The sequence below is a fragment of the Vipera ursinii genome, assembly GCF_947247035.1.
Source record: "Vipera ursinii genome assembly, chromosome: 2".
NCBI classification, from domain to species: Eukaryota; Metazoa; Chordata; class Lepidosauria; order Squamata; family Viperidae; genus Vipera; species Vipera ursinii.
In genome coordinates this window covers 180078685-180093943 of record NC_139513.1, presented here as the reverse complement: position 1 = coordinate 180093943, position 15259 = coordinate 180078685, and the positions used below count along the sequence as shown (strand labels likewise).

Genomic DNA, 15259 nt, shown 5'->3' with positions numbered 1-15259 from the left:
AAACAAAGAATATTTGGTGGCAACTGAAGTATTGTTAAATATCTTGCTGGGGTTGTTTGGAGCAGAGAATTTCTCTTTAGTTGGATCTGAACATTACATTAAACCAAAATGTAATTTGGGACTTCCAGTTTGCTGTCATGATGGCACAGATGAAAGAAACTGGGACTCTGGTTTCCTAGTCTGATTTTGCTCCATCTGGGGACCCCAAGGGGTCGGAAAGTTGCCCTGGAGAGGCGACGAGGAGGAAGGGAAGCCTTGGGAGCTTGGAGCCAATTGTGGTCAGCCCAATCAAACTAAGGAACCCTTCAAACAGATGGGAGAAAGGCTGCCAGCAACTGCACAGACAGCCCGAGTCATAGACAGCTGGGAAAGAAGCGAGAAACGCTGCATGCCACTGAACAGCTTATTTTCAACAACGTGTTGAGATCTGGATGAGACAGCTTTTTATTTCTTTTCCCTGTGGATTTACAAATATGAATCCCTGGATTGGACAATTTCCAAAAGCAAAAGACCCCAGGAAGATTTGGAAATAGGGAGTTAAAAGCGGCAAAAAATCTTAAATGGGGGAACAATATTAAGGAATACAAAAATATATATATAGAAAATGAAATTGGGATTGATATCAAGAAAACTTTGCTAACTTTTAGGATTTGGGAAAATTTCTTATTTTCCCTGAGAAAGAATTTTTAAAAGTTTTTTAAACCTGGATATAGACATTACAGTTAAATGAGGACATCTCGTGGTGGGAAGAAGAAGGCGCTACAATAATACAAAAAGAACTAGAGAAATTGCTGACCTTGGACTAACACCTGTTGTAAACAAAAAGGATTCTGTGTGATTCTATGCTAGGAAAAGTTTTGTATAATCATATCTCCTGGCTCTGGATACAACTATTAAAGAAACTATTTGGAGATGATAGAGGCTCTTTATATTTTTGAACTGATCGGAATATTTGGATTAGCCTAAAAAGTTGTCTTTTTTCATGGTGGGATTATAGCCTAAAGCAGTTGGATTTTCTTTTCCTTTTTTCCTGTGGATTTACAAAAGCTGATTAATTGAAAAATGAGTGTACCACATACTAAAATTACAAAAAAAAACCTTTTTCTGTACCCTCCTCTGGGACATCTAGTCCAGCAAGGCAGGGATCCATTGAAACAATGTTACGAGAAAAAAACAATTTCCAAAAAGAAATGCAAGCCACATTACAATTAATTCAAGAAACAAAGAAGAATCATGAAGAGACAAAAAACAACTTAGATAAGCTAAATGAGCAAATGCTTGATATAGAGACACAATTTGATGTCCATAAACAAATGATTGCTAAAAATGAACAAAGAATTCAGAAAATGGAGGATAAATCAGAAGAAACTGATTAAAAAATGGAGGCAATAATGGAAGAAGATGAAAGCTAGGACAAGCAAATCAAAGCCTAGAAGGAGCAGTTGCAGCCTTGGAAATGGAGACAGCTGTATATTATTTCAGGGCCCGTCCGACGAGTCACCAAAAAGAATGAAACCGGAACGGGAGCTGGTTCTCCTAAGCCACGTTTATTAGCCTCATAAACAGTTGCTCGAAGACAAACGAAGTCAGCGTTGATTCTACAGCATAATCAATGCTGCTAAATAGCCGGCAAAGCCAACACCCTCCACCACACCCCTAATTATTCCACCACGCCCACACCTTACTTAACTACCACCCCCTACAGTGTCCACCCTTTGGCACCCGCCCCACCACCATTGCAGCCGGTAAGCCACCCCCCAGCCCAAACCACCCTCCTTTCCCCCAGAGCTCCGCATAATTTCACTTTCCCCCTCATCTCTCCAGTCTGCCATGAGCTGTGTCCCGAGCCCCTCCCTAACTCGCCGGCAGTCTCCACCACCCCCTGAGCCCTCCTGGCACCCGTCCTTGTCCTTCCGCTTGAGCGCTGGGTGTCCACCGGCCGCCCCACCGTACAGCCGCTCCCTGGCCCTCTGGTCGGCCTCGGAGGCTGTCAGGCCGCGACGGCATTCTCGCCCTCCCCTCCAGCCCCCGAAAGCCAGCTGGCCGCTCCATGGCCTTGCATGCCAGCCGCGCTCCCTCCCGACTCTCTGGTCGCTTCCGGGAGCCGGCAAGAGCGGCACGGTGCTGTGGGACGTGTTGGCAAGCGGGCCCCAGGCTGGCAGGCTGCACTCGGTGCCTCGACGTCGCCGCTCTCCATTCTGGGCGCCACCGAGGGAGGAAGAGTCAGGAAGAGGCCGCCGAGAGTCCCTGGAGGCCGGTAGGGTGCTTTTCGGCTTCTCCGGACGTTGGGCGGGCGGTTGCTGAGGCGAGGCGATGGCCGAGCATTGTCCCGGCCTTCTAGGAAGACGCGGGCGCCGGCGGTTGATTTTGGGGCCTGGCGGGTCGCTCCGCGGGCGCCGGCGGTGGTTTTCAGGGCCGGGCGGGTCGCTCCGCGGCCCCTCCGAATGTCGGGCATGCCAGGCCCGACATATTATTTAAGATTCCAGAATATACCTGAAGACAAGAAAGATATTTATAGGGGAAGTGATTATTAATTTACTGGCGGAGGCAGATGAAATTGAAGATTGATCAGACATTTAGAATGAATTCAAGCTATGCAATGAAACAGAAAGTGCCTAGAGAAGTCCACGTTAGATTTGTAAGGAAAACAATGAGGGATGAGATATTGAAAAGAGTTAGGGATAATCCACTACAATACAGAAACAGGGAAATTGTGGTGTTGAAGCAGATGCCTAAGAGAATAAGGGACATCCGAAAACAATATCACTTTCTGACTACAAAGCTAATTGCAAAAGGTGTAAAGTTCAGATAGTTAATGCCAGAAGAGATTTTAATTAATTGGAACAATATAAGATTGGACTCAATTTGGAAGGCAGAGTATTTTTGGAAGAAAGAACACAATACCAACAAGAGGATAGAGAAGTCCAGAAACAGATAGAACAAGCAACAGAGGAAACAATTACACAAATTGAAGAAGAGAAAGAGAAGACAGACCAAGAGGGCGAGGGAATGGCAAGAGAGCAGAGAACCACAAGATCAACAAAACCTAAACATAAGTAAACAAAATGGAGAAGGAAAACGGATATTTTTTCAGTGAATATAAATGGACTGAACTCCCCCATCAAAAAGGAAAAGATTTTTTTTAAAATTGCAGAAATTAAAATAAATATAATTAAACATAAAACATAACATAAAAAACTATATTACAAACTTTTGGAATGTCCAAAAATTGGGAAACTACTGTGCATTAGTGCAACAAAAACAAGAGAGTAGTAGCTGTATATGTTAGAGAGACAATAAACTCTAAAATGATCTATTCAGATGAAGGAGGAAGAATTGTAATGGTGGAAATAATTTTAAATCAAAAACAGATACTTTTGATAGTAATATATGCAGCAAACAATAAGCAAGAAGAATTTTATCAAAAATGTCATAGAAAAATAGTAGAAATGGAATATCAAAATATTTCCTTAGTAGGGAATTTTAATGCCGGCCCATGGGCTGGATGCATCATCCAGAAGCCGCACCCACCCCATTGCCGGCAATGGCAAAACCATCCTGATACATTGCACGACATCACGTGACGTCACGAGTTTGACATGTCTGCAATAGTAGATGGGACATTAGACAATAAAAGTAGCAAAACAGGAAAACAAGGAAGAAAGAGACTACCTAAGACTTTTTTTAACATGATAGAGGTAATTGGTGTACAAGATACTTGGAGAGAAACGAATTTAGAAAAGCTACAATATACATTTTACTCAAACAGTTATAAAACTTGGTCCAGAATTGACGTGATTTAGATGATGCCTGAATTAAGAATCAATATGCAGGAAATTGAGATAGAATTAGGCACTTGGGCAGACCATAATCCCTTAAAAATGATACAGAAAAAAATAAAAGTAGCAAAACAGGAAAACAAGGAAGAAAGAGACTACCTACGACTTTTTTTAACATGATAGAGGTATTTGGTGTACAAGATACTTGGAGAGAAACGAATTTAGAAAAGCTACAATATACATTTTACTCAAACAGTTATAAAACTTGGTCCAGAATTGACGTGTTTTAGATGATGCCTGAATTAAGAATATGCAGGAAATTGAGATAGAATTAGGCACTTGGGCAGACCATAATCCCTTAAAAATGATACAGAAAAAATTAAGATGGACCTTGAATCAATCCATATTAAAAGAGAAAGAATTTATACAATTAGCAACAAAAGAAATGATTTTTTTAAAGAAAATAAAGAAGATACAACATTGTTAAGAGAAGAATTTGAAAAATTAGAATTAGAACTACAAATAAATCCACAAAAGAAAGTATTGAAAAGACAAATGGAAATAATAAAACACAAACTAAATTTAATAGAATCAGAAAAACTGGTGCAGCAAATTAAAAGAGCAAAGCAAAACTTTTTTGAAAATGCAAATAAACCAGGAAGATAGCTAGCTTACAAACTTAAAAAACGGAGAAAAAACTAATAATTTAGTAGATGAAAAAGGTTGTCTACAATTTAAAAGTGAGACAATAAAAAAGATAATGAATATTATGAAACTGTGATATGGAAGAAATTTCATGGGAGAAAACAACTCTGTCATGGTTCCGACTAATGAAACACTTCAAAGAAGTGTATGGAAAAAACTTAGCTTACCAAAAGTCTCAGAAAACTTCAGAACTATGTTAAATGAGAAAATAACAATGAGGGAATTGATAAGAGGCTATAAAAAAACAAAATGACAAAACACCAGGACCAGATGGGCTCCCAGTAGAGTTTTATAAATGTCTACACTGCGTTTACCATTGAAAGAGGTCTGTAATCAATTTCTATTGGAGGCTAAATTCCCAAATACATGGACAGAAGCAAATATTACTCTGATACCAACGCAGTGGCTCAGTGGGTTAGGACGCTGAGCTTGTCGATCAGAAGGTCGGCAGTTTGGCGGGTCGAATCCCAAGTGCCGCGTAGCAGAGTGAGCGCCTGTTACTCGTCCCAGCTTCTGCCAACCTAGCAGTTCGAAAGCACGTAAAAATGCAAGTAGAAGAATAGGGACCACTACGGTTGGAAGTTAACAGCGTTCCGTGCGCCTTTGGCATCTAGTCATGCCGGCCACATGACCACGGAGACGTCCTCGGACAAGCGCTGGCTCTTTGGCTTTGAAACGGAGATGAGCACCGGCCCCTAGAGTCGGAAACGACTAGCATGCATGTGCAGGGGAACCTTTACCTTTACCTTTATAAAATCTTTACTTCAATAATAGCTGAGAGACTGAAAAGATTTGTGATTGAATTTATACATCCAGACCAAAATGGATTTCTACCAAAGAGACAAATAAAAAAATAATTTAAGAATTATAATGGACCTATTGGAATATTGTGAAATGCATCCAGGGAGGCAACTGGCATTAGTATTTCTAGACGCTTAAAAGGCATTTGATAATGTTGCTTGGCAATTTATGACACAACAACTAAAAACAATGGACTTGGACAAAATTTTATAAATATGACCAAGACAATATATCACAAAGAAACAGCAAAAGTGATTGTAAATGGAGACTATGCAGAGTCTAAGAAAAGGCACAAGAAAAGGACATCCACTATCCCCATTGTTATTTATTTTAATCTTTGAAGTTTTAAATAGAAATATTAGACAAGATTTAGAAATTAAAGGACTAGAGGTAAAAGGTGAAAGCTAAGAAATTTCAAGCCTTTGCAGATGATTTGGTATTCATTCTAGACTAGAGGAACCCTTAGAGATGATTCCTAAATTATTGGAAAAGATAGAACAGTTTGGAGAGACAGTAGGATTGAAGATAAATAGAAAAAAAACTAAAGTGATAGTTTAAAATCTTACAGAAAAACAACAAAAAAACAATTGTCAGAAAACAGATCTACAAATAGTTAAAAAGGTTAAATATTTCGGAATATATTTGACAGCAAGATATTCAATGATAAAAAACAAAATTACTAAACCAAATAAAACTTGACTTGGAAAAATCTGCAGTTGTTAATGTTAGGGAGAATTGCTACGGTGAAAATGAATATATTACCAAAAATACTTTTCTTATTCCAAATGATACCTATAAAACTAGAGAACATTTTTTTTGAAGACCTGAAGTCCTTAATTTTAAGATTTATCTGGCAAGGAAAGAAAGTTAGAATTAAATTGAAAATGTTACAAGAAGCTAAGGGAAATGGAGGTTTTGGTTTGCCAGATTGGATATTATTTTACCAAGCATTGGTGTTAACATGGGTAAAAGAATGGATAACCCTCAGAAATAAAAGATTATTGTATCTAGAGGGACATGACTTACAACTTGGTTGGCATGCTTTCCTATGTTATGGGAAAAATAAAATTCATAAATATTTCCAAAACCACTACATTAGAAAGGCGTTATTACTAACATGGGAAAAAATAAAATGTAAAATAAATTTGAAAATTCCAGGATGGCTTTCAACAATGGAAGCATTCGTACACCCAAATCTAGTTAGTCTTGAGAAAATATGGATATATAAAAGATATTCTAAACTCTGGAGAAGGAGGGAGGCTGTTTAATGAATATCAGTGGGCTAGTTCTTCCAAAAATACTTTAACTAAATTGTTTCTCTTTCTTCAATTAATATATACAAAAATAGAGGAAGAATTATTTGATGATCCAAATGCATTGACTTGGAAAGTTAGTTGGCAAAGGAAGAAAGCTAGAGTAAGATTGAAGGAAACAGAAGTTATTAGAGGGGATGCTTTATTACTAATTAGATGTTTGAATATCGTTAAGAATAGATTGTTAGAAATAGAAGTATTATTATAACTAGATAGATAGTATTTGTAATCAGAATATTTATTTATTTATTTTATTATATTTATATACCGCCCTTTCCCGAAGGACTCAGGGCGGTTTACAGGGTATGAAAAGGGAAATAAGAATATGCTAAGAACTTTGAATAAGGGATGCTTTTGGTTACCCAAATATAACTTGTTTTGAAATTATAAATGATACTTTGAACATGGATGGGAAATTAAATTGAAAAAAGCAAAAATAGGATATGGACTAAATAAATGAAAATTGAGTGCAGATGCAAAATTTGTTACATTTTTCTAATAGTGTCAATAATATCAGATATTCCAAACTGATATTATTGACACTATTAGAAAAATGTAACAAATGTAGATATGCAATTGTATATTTACTAACAACAATAAGAATTTTATTTGCTTAGTGTGGAAAAATGGTTATTACCAGAAGAACAGAGGATGTACTGGAGGGTGTAGTATTAGACTTAAGAAGCTTACATGTACCATGGAATCACTAATGGACTCAGTCATCTTGTTGTCTATTGGGCTCTTGTTTGTGAAAATAGAAAATGAATGAATATATAAAAAAGATTCTAAACTCTGAAGGGAACTTAAAATCTAGATAATCAGGGTATTGATTTATCATGGTGGTCACATTTATAGATGCAAGTGAAATATAATAAAGATGTTAAATTGTATGGATTCTATAAAGAGCAGATTTTGTTAGATCAGATATTATTAACCTCTGATGAAAAACTAATTAAGAAAATGTATAACTTTTTATTAAATTTGAAAATGGAAGATGAACAAGTAAAACAAGTGAAAACATGGGCAAAGAATTTTGGATACAATATAGATTAAGAGCAGGGCTTTTCAACCTTTTCACAGATTGTGCCACTTTTAGGACATGACACTATTTGAGTACCACCAGTGCTTAGGAAGGTGTCAAAAACTTGATGACTAAAAAAGGGGGGGGGAGATTTTGGGTTTTACTGATTAGATTCATTTGTTGTTATGGAAATGGATAGTTTATAATAAAAAGTTGAGGTTCAATGTTAATGCTTCCTTCTGCTGTAACAGAGGAAGTCTGTTCTTTTTCCCTTCTCCCCCTCAATTTTTTACATTTTTCCTCCCCACTGTATCCTATTATTTGCTTTTGTATTTTATTCTATAATCTAATAAAATGCTACAAACTGTACAAAAAAGTTAAAAAGTACTGGTTTTAATTTCTTTGGTTGCTGTTCCTTTGCTGAATCACCCGGCTTTTCATTTCATCAGCGCTGATTGCATTCTCCTGGCTGGAGAAAACGAACCAGGGGACCTTTTCTTCCAGCAGCAGCTGCTGCTTTTTCCCTGTCTCTTTTTCTTCCCTGACTGTTGAGCTCTCCTATAGCTTCTTCTCTGTCCCCTTCTCTTCCCCTGTTGTCTTTTTTTCCCCTTTCCCACCAAAACCACCACCTTTTATATCCTCTCCTCCCCCCCCCCTTTTTCTCCAGTTTATCTCCAGCTCCATGCTGCTTCTAGAAGCGCCAGTCAGCTGGAGCCCTGCCAGCGCTCCTGGGGCTTCTGCTGAGCCCTGACAGACTTGCAGCTCCAGCTGCCTCTCCCTCAGGCTTGGGTCTCTTCGGCTCATTCCCCTGCCCTGCTACACTTCTCTAAGACGGTCACGCACCACCTGCCACGTGCCAAAGTACCACAAGTGGTACGTGTACCACTGGCTGAAAAGCCCTGATTTAGAGAAATGGCAAAGCCTGTGGGAAAGAAATTATAAATTGACAATGTCAACCTCTTATAAAGAAAACTTATATAAAATGTTGTATAGATGGCACTTGCCACCAGCAAGATTAGCAAAAATGTTTAAAAATATAGTGAATAAATGTTGGAAATATAATCATAAACCAGGTACTTATTATCATGTATGGTGGACATGTGTTAAAGCAAAGAAATATTTGACAAAAATGCATACGTGTCTAGAAAATGTGTTGGGGAAACATGAAGATTTTAAAGCTGAACTTTATTAGGTATAATGCAAAAAAAGCTTGACAAAAGAAATATATATTTGATTTTACATGTGACAACAGCAGCAAGACTTATATTTGCACAATGTTGGAAAAATGAAGAAATACCATTGGAGGAAGAAATAGACAGCCTTACTCTGAGAGTTAAAGAAAAAGAAAAACAGAATATTTTCGAACTTGGGACTTATTTTATCAATGGTTGGAAAAACGAACTAGGGATTAGGAATCTAATTTGTATTAGTGAACAATAAATTCAGACAACACATTTGTTAAATAAGCCCTGTTGAATTATGTTAAAAAGCCAATAAAACTTATAAAAAAATAAAATAAACCAAAATGTAATTTGCCTGGCTTTGTTTCTTTGAACTCAGTTCTCATTATTTTTATTTATTTATTTAATTGATTTTATATACTGCCCTATTCCCGAAGGACTCAGGGCAGTTTACAGGGCGAGTTAAAACAATACAAATAAGTACACTTTAAAATGGAATTAAATTAAGACTAGCCCACAATTAAACAAATTAAAATTAAAATTAGGAAACTATAGTTCTGGATTAGTGGTTTAATAAACCTAGTTATTTGATAGGCCATGGTTAAAAAATCAGTTTACTAATTTGAATTTAATTATTGTAATTGTAAATCTTTGTGACCATGTGCTGTGTGATGGTATTGATTTTTAACCTCCAAAAACATTTGACCTACCTTTGTATCTGATACAGCTTCCGAAAGTTTGTGGCAGAAAGCGATGAAGAAGAAGGCAACAGTGGCAATTCTTCAGCTCTGCTTCAGAAACGGGTTAAAAGTAAGGAAGAGAAAGTATGTGTCTATATAAGGTAGTATTATTTAGGTCTTTTGCTCATCTAAGTAGGGTACTGTTCTGAAAATCAGCTTAGTTTCTGAGGGGAAAGGTGGGAAATACATATTTTTTCTGCTTGGTCCTCCAGGCTGTCTGAAATATTAATCATATCTTCAGATTATGAGGAACTTTACTTGAATGTCACAGGGGATACCTCCTTCCTGTGATAACTTTTTCTTGATTACTCCTGATTTTCCAGGAGTTCTCAACAGTGACATGCCTTTCTGATATTTCAGATACCCATTCCTTAAAAAAAATAGAATGCTGAATGTGTCTCCAATTTTATATGCAATTTACCTATAGTATACAGTGGCCTCCTCATGAGATGCTTCACTGGGTCTAAGGTAGGGTTAGCACCTTGCTTAAATACAAGAATTAGCTTAACTTAGAACAACTGAATCCCAGTGAGTTATATCAGTCAAATTCAAATAGACTGCACTACATAATAACTAAGTATTTATGAACAAGCTAGATAACCTGGCATATCTACAAATTTAATTATTTTCAGTTCAATTGGAGCAGCTTTACATCTTGCTAATTTTCTTCTGCTGTGCTGAATAAATCATTTATCAGGTGGTAGTAAGGTTAACTATTTTATGAGAACCTGGCGATCCAATTTTGTCAACTGTCAATTAAACTTAAAGACAAATGGCAGATATCATGACAACATGAGACAAAGAATTTGCTTCCGAAAATATACAACTAGTCTACACTTCAGTATTGCCCAAATCTTTTTTAAGATAGCCCAGGGTATTACTTAGGTTTTGAAAACTTGGTTTATAATGGAGAGAGACACTTAATTTTTCAGTAGCCAAATTTATATTGATTTTTTTAAGGAGGGGCAAAAATAAAGTATAAATATTTTGACTGAAAAATAATCTAACTCAAGAATGAATTTGAAAGTAATTAAAAATGCAAATAAAAATCCCCATAGTATGATGCTGGAACTATAAAGGGATATTAATGTTGTCTGTTTAATACTTACTTTCTTTCAGGAACATGAGGAAGCAGACTATATCAGCTGGTTGAAAGGTCAAAAGAAGCTAGAAACAGAGAATGAACTTCAAGATCTGGCTAGTAATGGGATGGGGACAATTGATAACTGTACAAATGGCTGGAATAACTGGAGGTTACCGTAAGAGTTGAATGTTGGCTTAGGATATAATTGTTTCTTGGTGATTTAGGAGACCCTAGAAATCCAGATAACAATTATTCAACTGACTTGGATTATTCTCTGAAAATAATTATTTACTGATCTCTAGAACTTTCATTTGGGAGTACTAAGTAAGGAAGAGGGACAGATTTTATTCTTGACCGTTTGAGTGGGGGATTTTTTACAGGTAGTCCTTGAGTTACAAATGGAATGGAGCCTGCCCATTCCATTCATAACTTGAGGACTCGTAGGAGTGAATCTTGTACCTTGAATGCGATCACTCCCTGCTTTCAGGCACACATTTGCTAATTGAATGTGTGGCTTGTTAAGTGCACATGAGGTATCTCAGGGTGGGGAAGGCCATGGGGGGGGCTAGTGATGGAACAGGCCACCTGCTTCAGACCACTTAAGGCCTCCCCCGGCTCACTGAGATATCTCATTCTCCCTCCCCTGGGGTCCCCACAGTTGCTCCTCCCCCCATCCTGCCATGCCGGGTCACTTACCTTGTGAAGATCTGTCTCCTCTCCAGCCTTTCTGTTTCTTTGCCTGCTCCTGGCGAGTGGTGAGAGCAGAAGGAGAGCAGGACAAGTGCACCCTGCTCAGCTTCTCTGCCTCACAGGGCTGCCTACCACTTCTGGAGCAGTGGGCAGTCTTGGTGAGTCTCCTCCAAAGGCTTCCAGATTCAACAAGGAAAAGCATACCGAAAGAAGGTTTGGGTCACCGAAATCATGTTGCTTCAAGTCTCCAGTTGGCATGCATTTTTCGCACAGAGACTGAAAGCTTCTGGATGCCCTGATCTCACGGGAAGTCAGGCACCTATTCTCTGCAAAAATGGATGGGTGCTAGAAGTTGCACGAGATCATGGCCCCCAGAAGCTTTCGGCTTCTGGCCAAAAAGTGTTTATGCACCTATAAGTGCTGCTTCAAAGAGCCCAATAGGGCTTGAGGCGGCCTTTGCCTCTGAGAACGGAGCCCCTGGAAGGAGCGTGTGTCGCTCCTGGCCTTCATTCTTGGTGGCAAAGGCCTCAAGCCCTTTGCCAATGAAAACGAAGCCCCTGGAGGGAGTGTGTGTCACTCCCAACGTCTGTTCTCAGCAGCAAAGGCCTAATTGAGGCCTTTGCTGGTGAAAATGGACCCCCAAGTTGATGGATGCGTCATCCCCAGCTTCCGTTTTCACAGGCAAAGGCCTTTCCTGAAGGCCTCTGCTGGCAAAAACAGAACCCGGGAGTGACGTGCGTGTCAACCTGGGGCTCTGTTTGCAGCGGCAGCTGCTTTTTGCATAGATGGCAAAAGGCTTTGCAAATTGAGGGAAGATCTCAGGCCATGCAGAGGATCCCAGTGATGTAGGCTGCCTGGAGCCCTGGGCAGTGGAGGGCAAGTGCCCCGTCTAGCCTTTCCCAACGTGGCGCCTGGCTGCGCTTACCTACTCCTCAAGGATGCTGCTGATTAGCTTGCTCTGCTTGGCCAAGTTGCTTATGGTGTGTGCGGGAGGGCAAAATGTGTGGGTCAGAAGGAGGCCCACTCCCTCTCTCTGTGAAGAGACCTGGCTTTGTAACCAAAGCATCCTCAGCAATCGGATGGGAGACCACCAGAGAAGGTCAGGAGGACCAAACAAGGGGATGCAGAAAGGGCAAAAGGGCTACTTGTGGCCAAGTGGTAAGGCAGTACTTCCCTCAGACCCATCCTCCCTCTCATTATAATCTTATCTTCCTGCCTTCCTTTCTTCTTTTCTTTTTTTTCCTTCCCTCTTCATTCTCCTTTACTTCTTCCTTCCATCTTTCCTTCTTTTTGTTAGTCTTTCCTCTTTCCCTTTCTCCTTTCCCGTCCCTTCTTGGATGCTCAAATGCAAAAGGTGAAATATTTCTCAATGCCTTCTTGCCTTGTGAACAAATGCCACTTTTGCTAGTAGTCTGTGGCCACTTAAAAGACTGAGAATAAACCAGGCTCAGTTTATTCCATGTTTGCATTTAGTGGGGGCGTCCACAGACAACAGTACAGCAAAACTGTCAAAATGGTGACTGTGATAGTTGAACAGAGCTCCTGTTTTTTATGTGCAACAGCTTTAGTATTAGGAACAGAGGTAATTTAGTTGCTTTTCTATTAATACATAATCCTTAAAATAGCTCTCCTGTAGAGACCCTGCCATGGTCTAATTCAGACTGGAAATATAGCAAAGGAAAATATTTTCCCCCACTCTGCTTTGTCCTGTTTTCCCCACTGGAAATGGCTGTTTGTAACACACAAGGAGGGGATACTTTCCTAAGAATTCACAATTCAAGAATACCAGTGTTAACTTGGATTGCCTATAAAGTCCTGTCTGTGAAACAAAAGAGAACACAAAATTGCTTTCTCCTTTGAGCCCAAGTCTCAATGGATCTAGGATTGAAGCAGAACTGTGTGAATTGGAGCATTTCCAACCACATTTCCTTTCCTTTCCTTTCCTTTCCTTTCCTTTCCTTTCCTTTCCTTTCCTTCCCTTCCCTTCCCTTCCCTTCCCTTCCCTTCCTTTCCTTTCCTTTCCTTTCCTTTCCTCCTTCCTTCCTTCCTTCCTTCCTTCCTTCCTTCCTCCCTCCCTCCCTCCCTCCCCCCTCCCTCCCTTCTCATTCTCATCTCTTTCCTTCCTCCGTGCTCAGGAAGGGGTGATGAGAGGGGGAGAGATTGCCAGCGCTGCCAGTGTCCATGATACCGCCATCGCTATCCCACACAGGCGAGAGGGCCCAGTCCCAGTGAAAGGGAAGCCTCATGGCTGCGAGGCTAGTCCAGCAAGCAGGCCATGGAGGTGCTGACAGATCTACAATCTGTGTCTATCAAAGCCAGAAAGCACTCAGCTTTAGATCCACGGGGCAGCACCGGAACCAGTGATGAGCCGCCCCGCCACCTCTGCCCTGGTGACGACCAGCGCCAGCATCCTGGGTGAAGTCAGCCTGTGGGACAAGACAGCCAGCAGGGACGTCAGACTCTGCCTGCTTGCTGCTTCTTGCACATGCGCCCAGAAGGCGGGGTGGGTACGCTAGTTGCTGGTTCCAGGGCTGCCCCATGGATCTAAGGCTGAGCATGTTTGTGGTGCTGCAACATTCATAATTTTGGGACTTGTTTGCAAACACTAGGGGGCACTTATCATGTAACCTCGAACATTCGCTAAGGGAATGTTTATAACTCGGAGATTACCTGTACTGATCACCCTGTGGCTAATTTTAATTCCAAGTTGCTGCAATAAAATAGAAGAAAAAACACTCATTATGAAGGTAGCTGTATCAAAAAACCAAAAACTTGAAAGATCAATTGTTAGTTTTCTCTATGTCTCATCATAGTTTGTCCACCTCCTTCCAACACCTTTAGGATAAAATGGGCATAAGACATTTCTGTAGAGTCTAGATCATCCCTGAGCAAAGAGAAGTGGGATGGCAGTTATATTTGGAGTGAATTTAATGATGATTATTGTTCACATTTTCATTCTTAGTAGTATGTTTTGGATTTCATCTGTGTATCTCTATCTCCATAGATACCTCTGAAAATATACTGGAATGATCCAAAACTGGATGAAGGGGAGCAGTTTCTGAGAGATTATATCTTAAACCAATGTTATAAGGAAGGAAGCAGTGAGGAGGAGCAGGAACAGGAGCATCAACCTGAAGGGTCAGAACTTTTTAAGCTTTTGACTTTTTTCTTTCCCTTCAAAATTGGAGCAAAGAGTGAGCTAATAGGAAAGGAATGTATTGGTTTCTCACAGTCTACTAATAATGTATTACATAGTTATATAGGTTATCACTAGTAGCTCATTAAGGATGTAACTCAATGTGCAACAGCTATGAAAAAGGCAATTTTGTGTTAGGGATCATTTGGAAAGAGATTGAAAATAAACCTGACCATACTGTAATGCCCTTTGATACCTTTGTGGGACATTAAAATTTGGAATTAGGTGTACTGAAGTGGATGTGGTAGCCACATTTGAAACAAGAAGTGATAGAATTGGAAAAATGTAGAAAAAACTGCTAGAATGATTAGAACACCTCTCTGAATGGATCTGTTTCATTTACGTAAAAAGCAACTGGTAAAATCATGTATGGTGTGAGGAAGATGGCCAGAGAGAAGGTTCTCCCCTTCAGACTTTAGAATTAGGGGTCATTCAGTGCAGCAAGTTGCAATTAAAAAAATAAAAGAAGGTTCTTTGCTTGGCATATAGCCACTGACTTGAATAGCTTTAAAGGAGGATTGAATAAATTCAAGGACACTAGACCTGTTAACACTGAATGTTACCTCAGACATGGGGGAAGCATATCTCCAACTACCAGTTACAAGGGAATATTGTTAAGGACAGTTATCTCTCCATTTTCAGTTTTTTTAAAAATATAGATTTTATTGATTTTTTTACAATGACAATCTTTAGTGCTTAGTAAACAGCGTGTTGTCTGGGTTCATATATTTAAAAAACAATAATTTATG

General features: G+C 39.4%; 1 protein-coding gene across 1 annotated transcript in view; it reads left to right on the top strand.

Moving 5' to 3' along the window:
• The window catches only part of KRI1 (KRI1 homolog), a 95301-nt gene that overhangs the window by 16573 nt on the left and 63469 nt on the right, over positions 1-15259 (top strand). The window contains exons 7-9 of the mRNA XM_083354679.1: positions 9528-9624; positions 10660-10737; positions 14319-14452. Of these exons, the coding sequence (XP_083210805.1) occupies positions 9528-9624; positions 10660-10737; positions 14319-14452 (309 nt within the window). The remainder of the gene's footprint in view (positions 1-9527; positions 9625-10659; positions 10738-14318; positions 14453-15259) is intronic.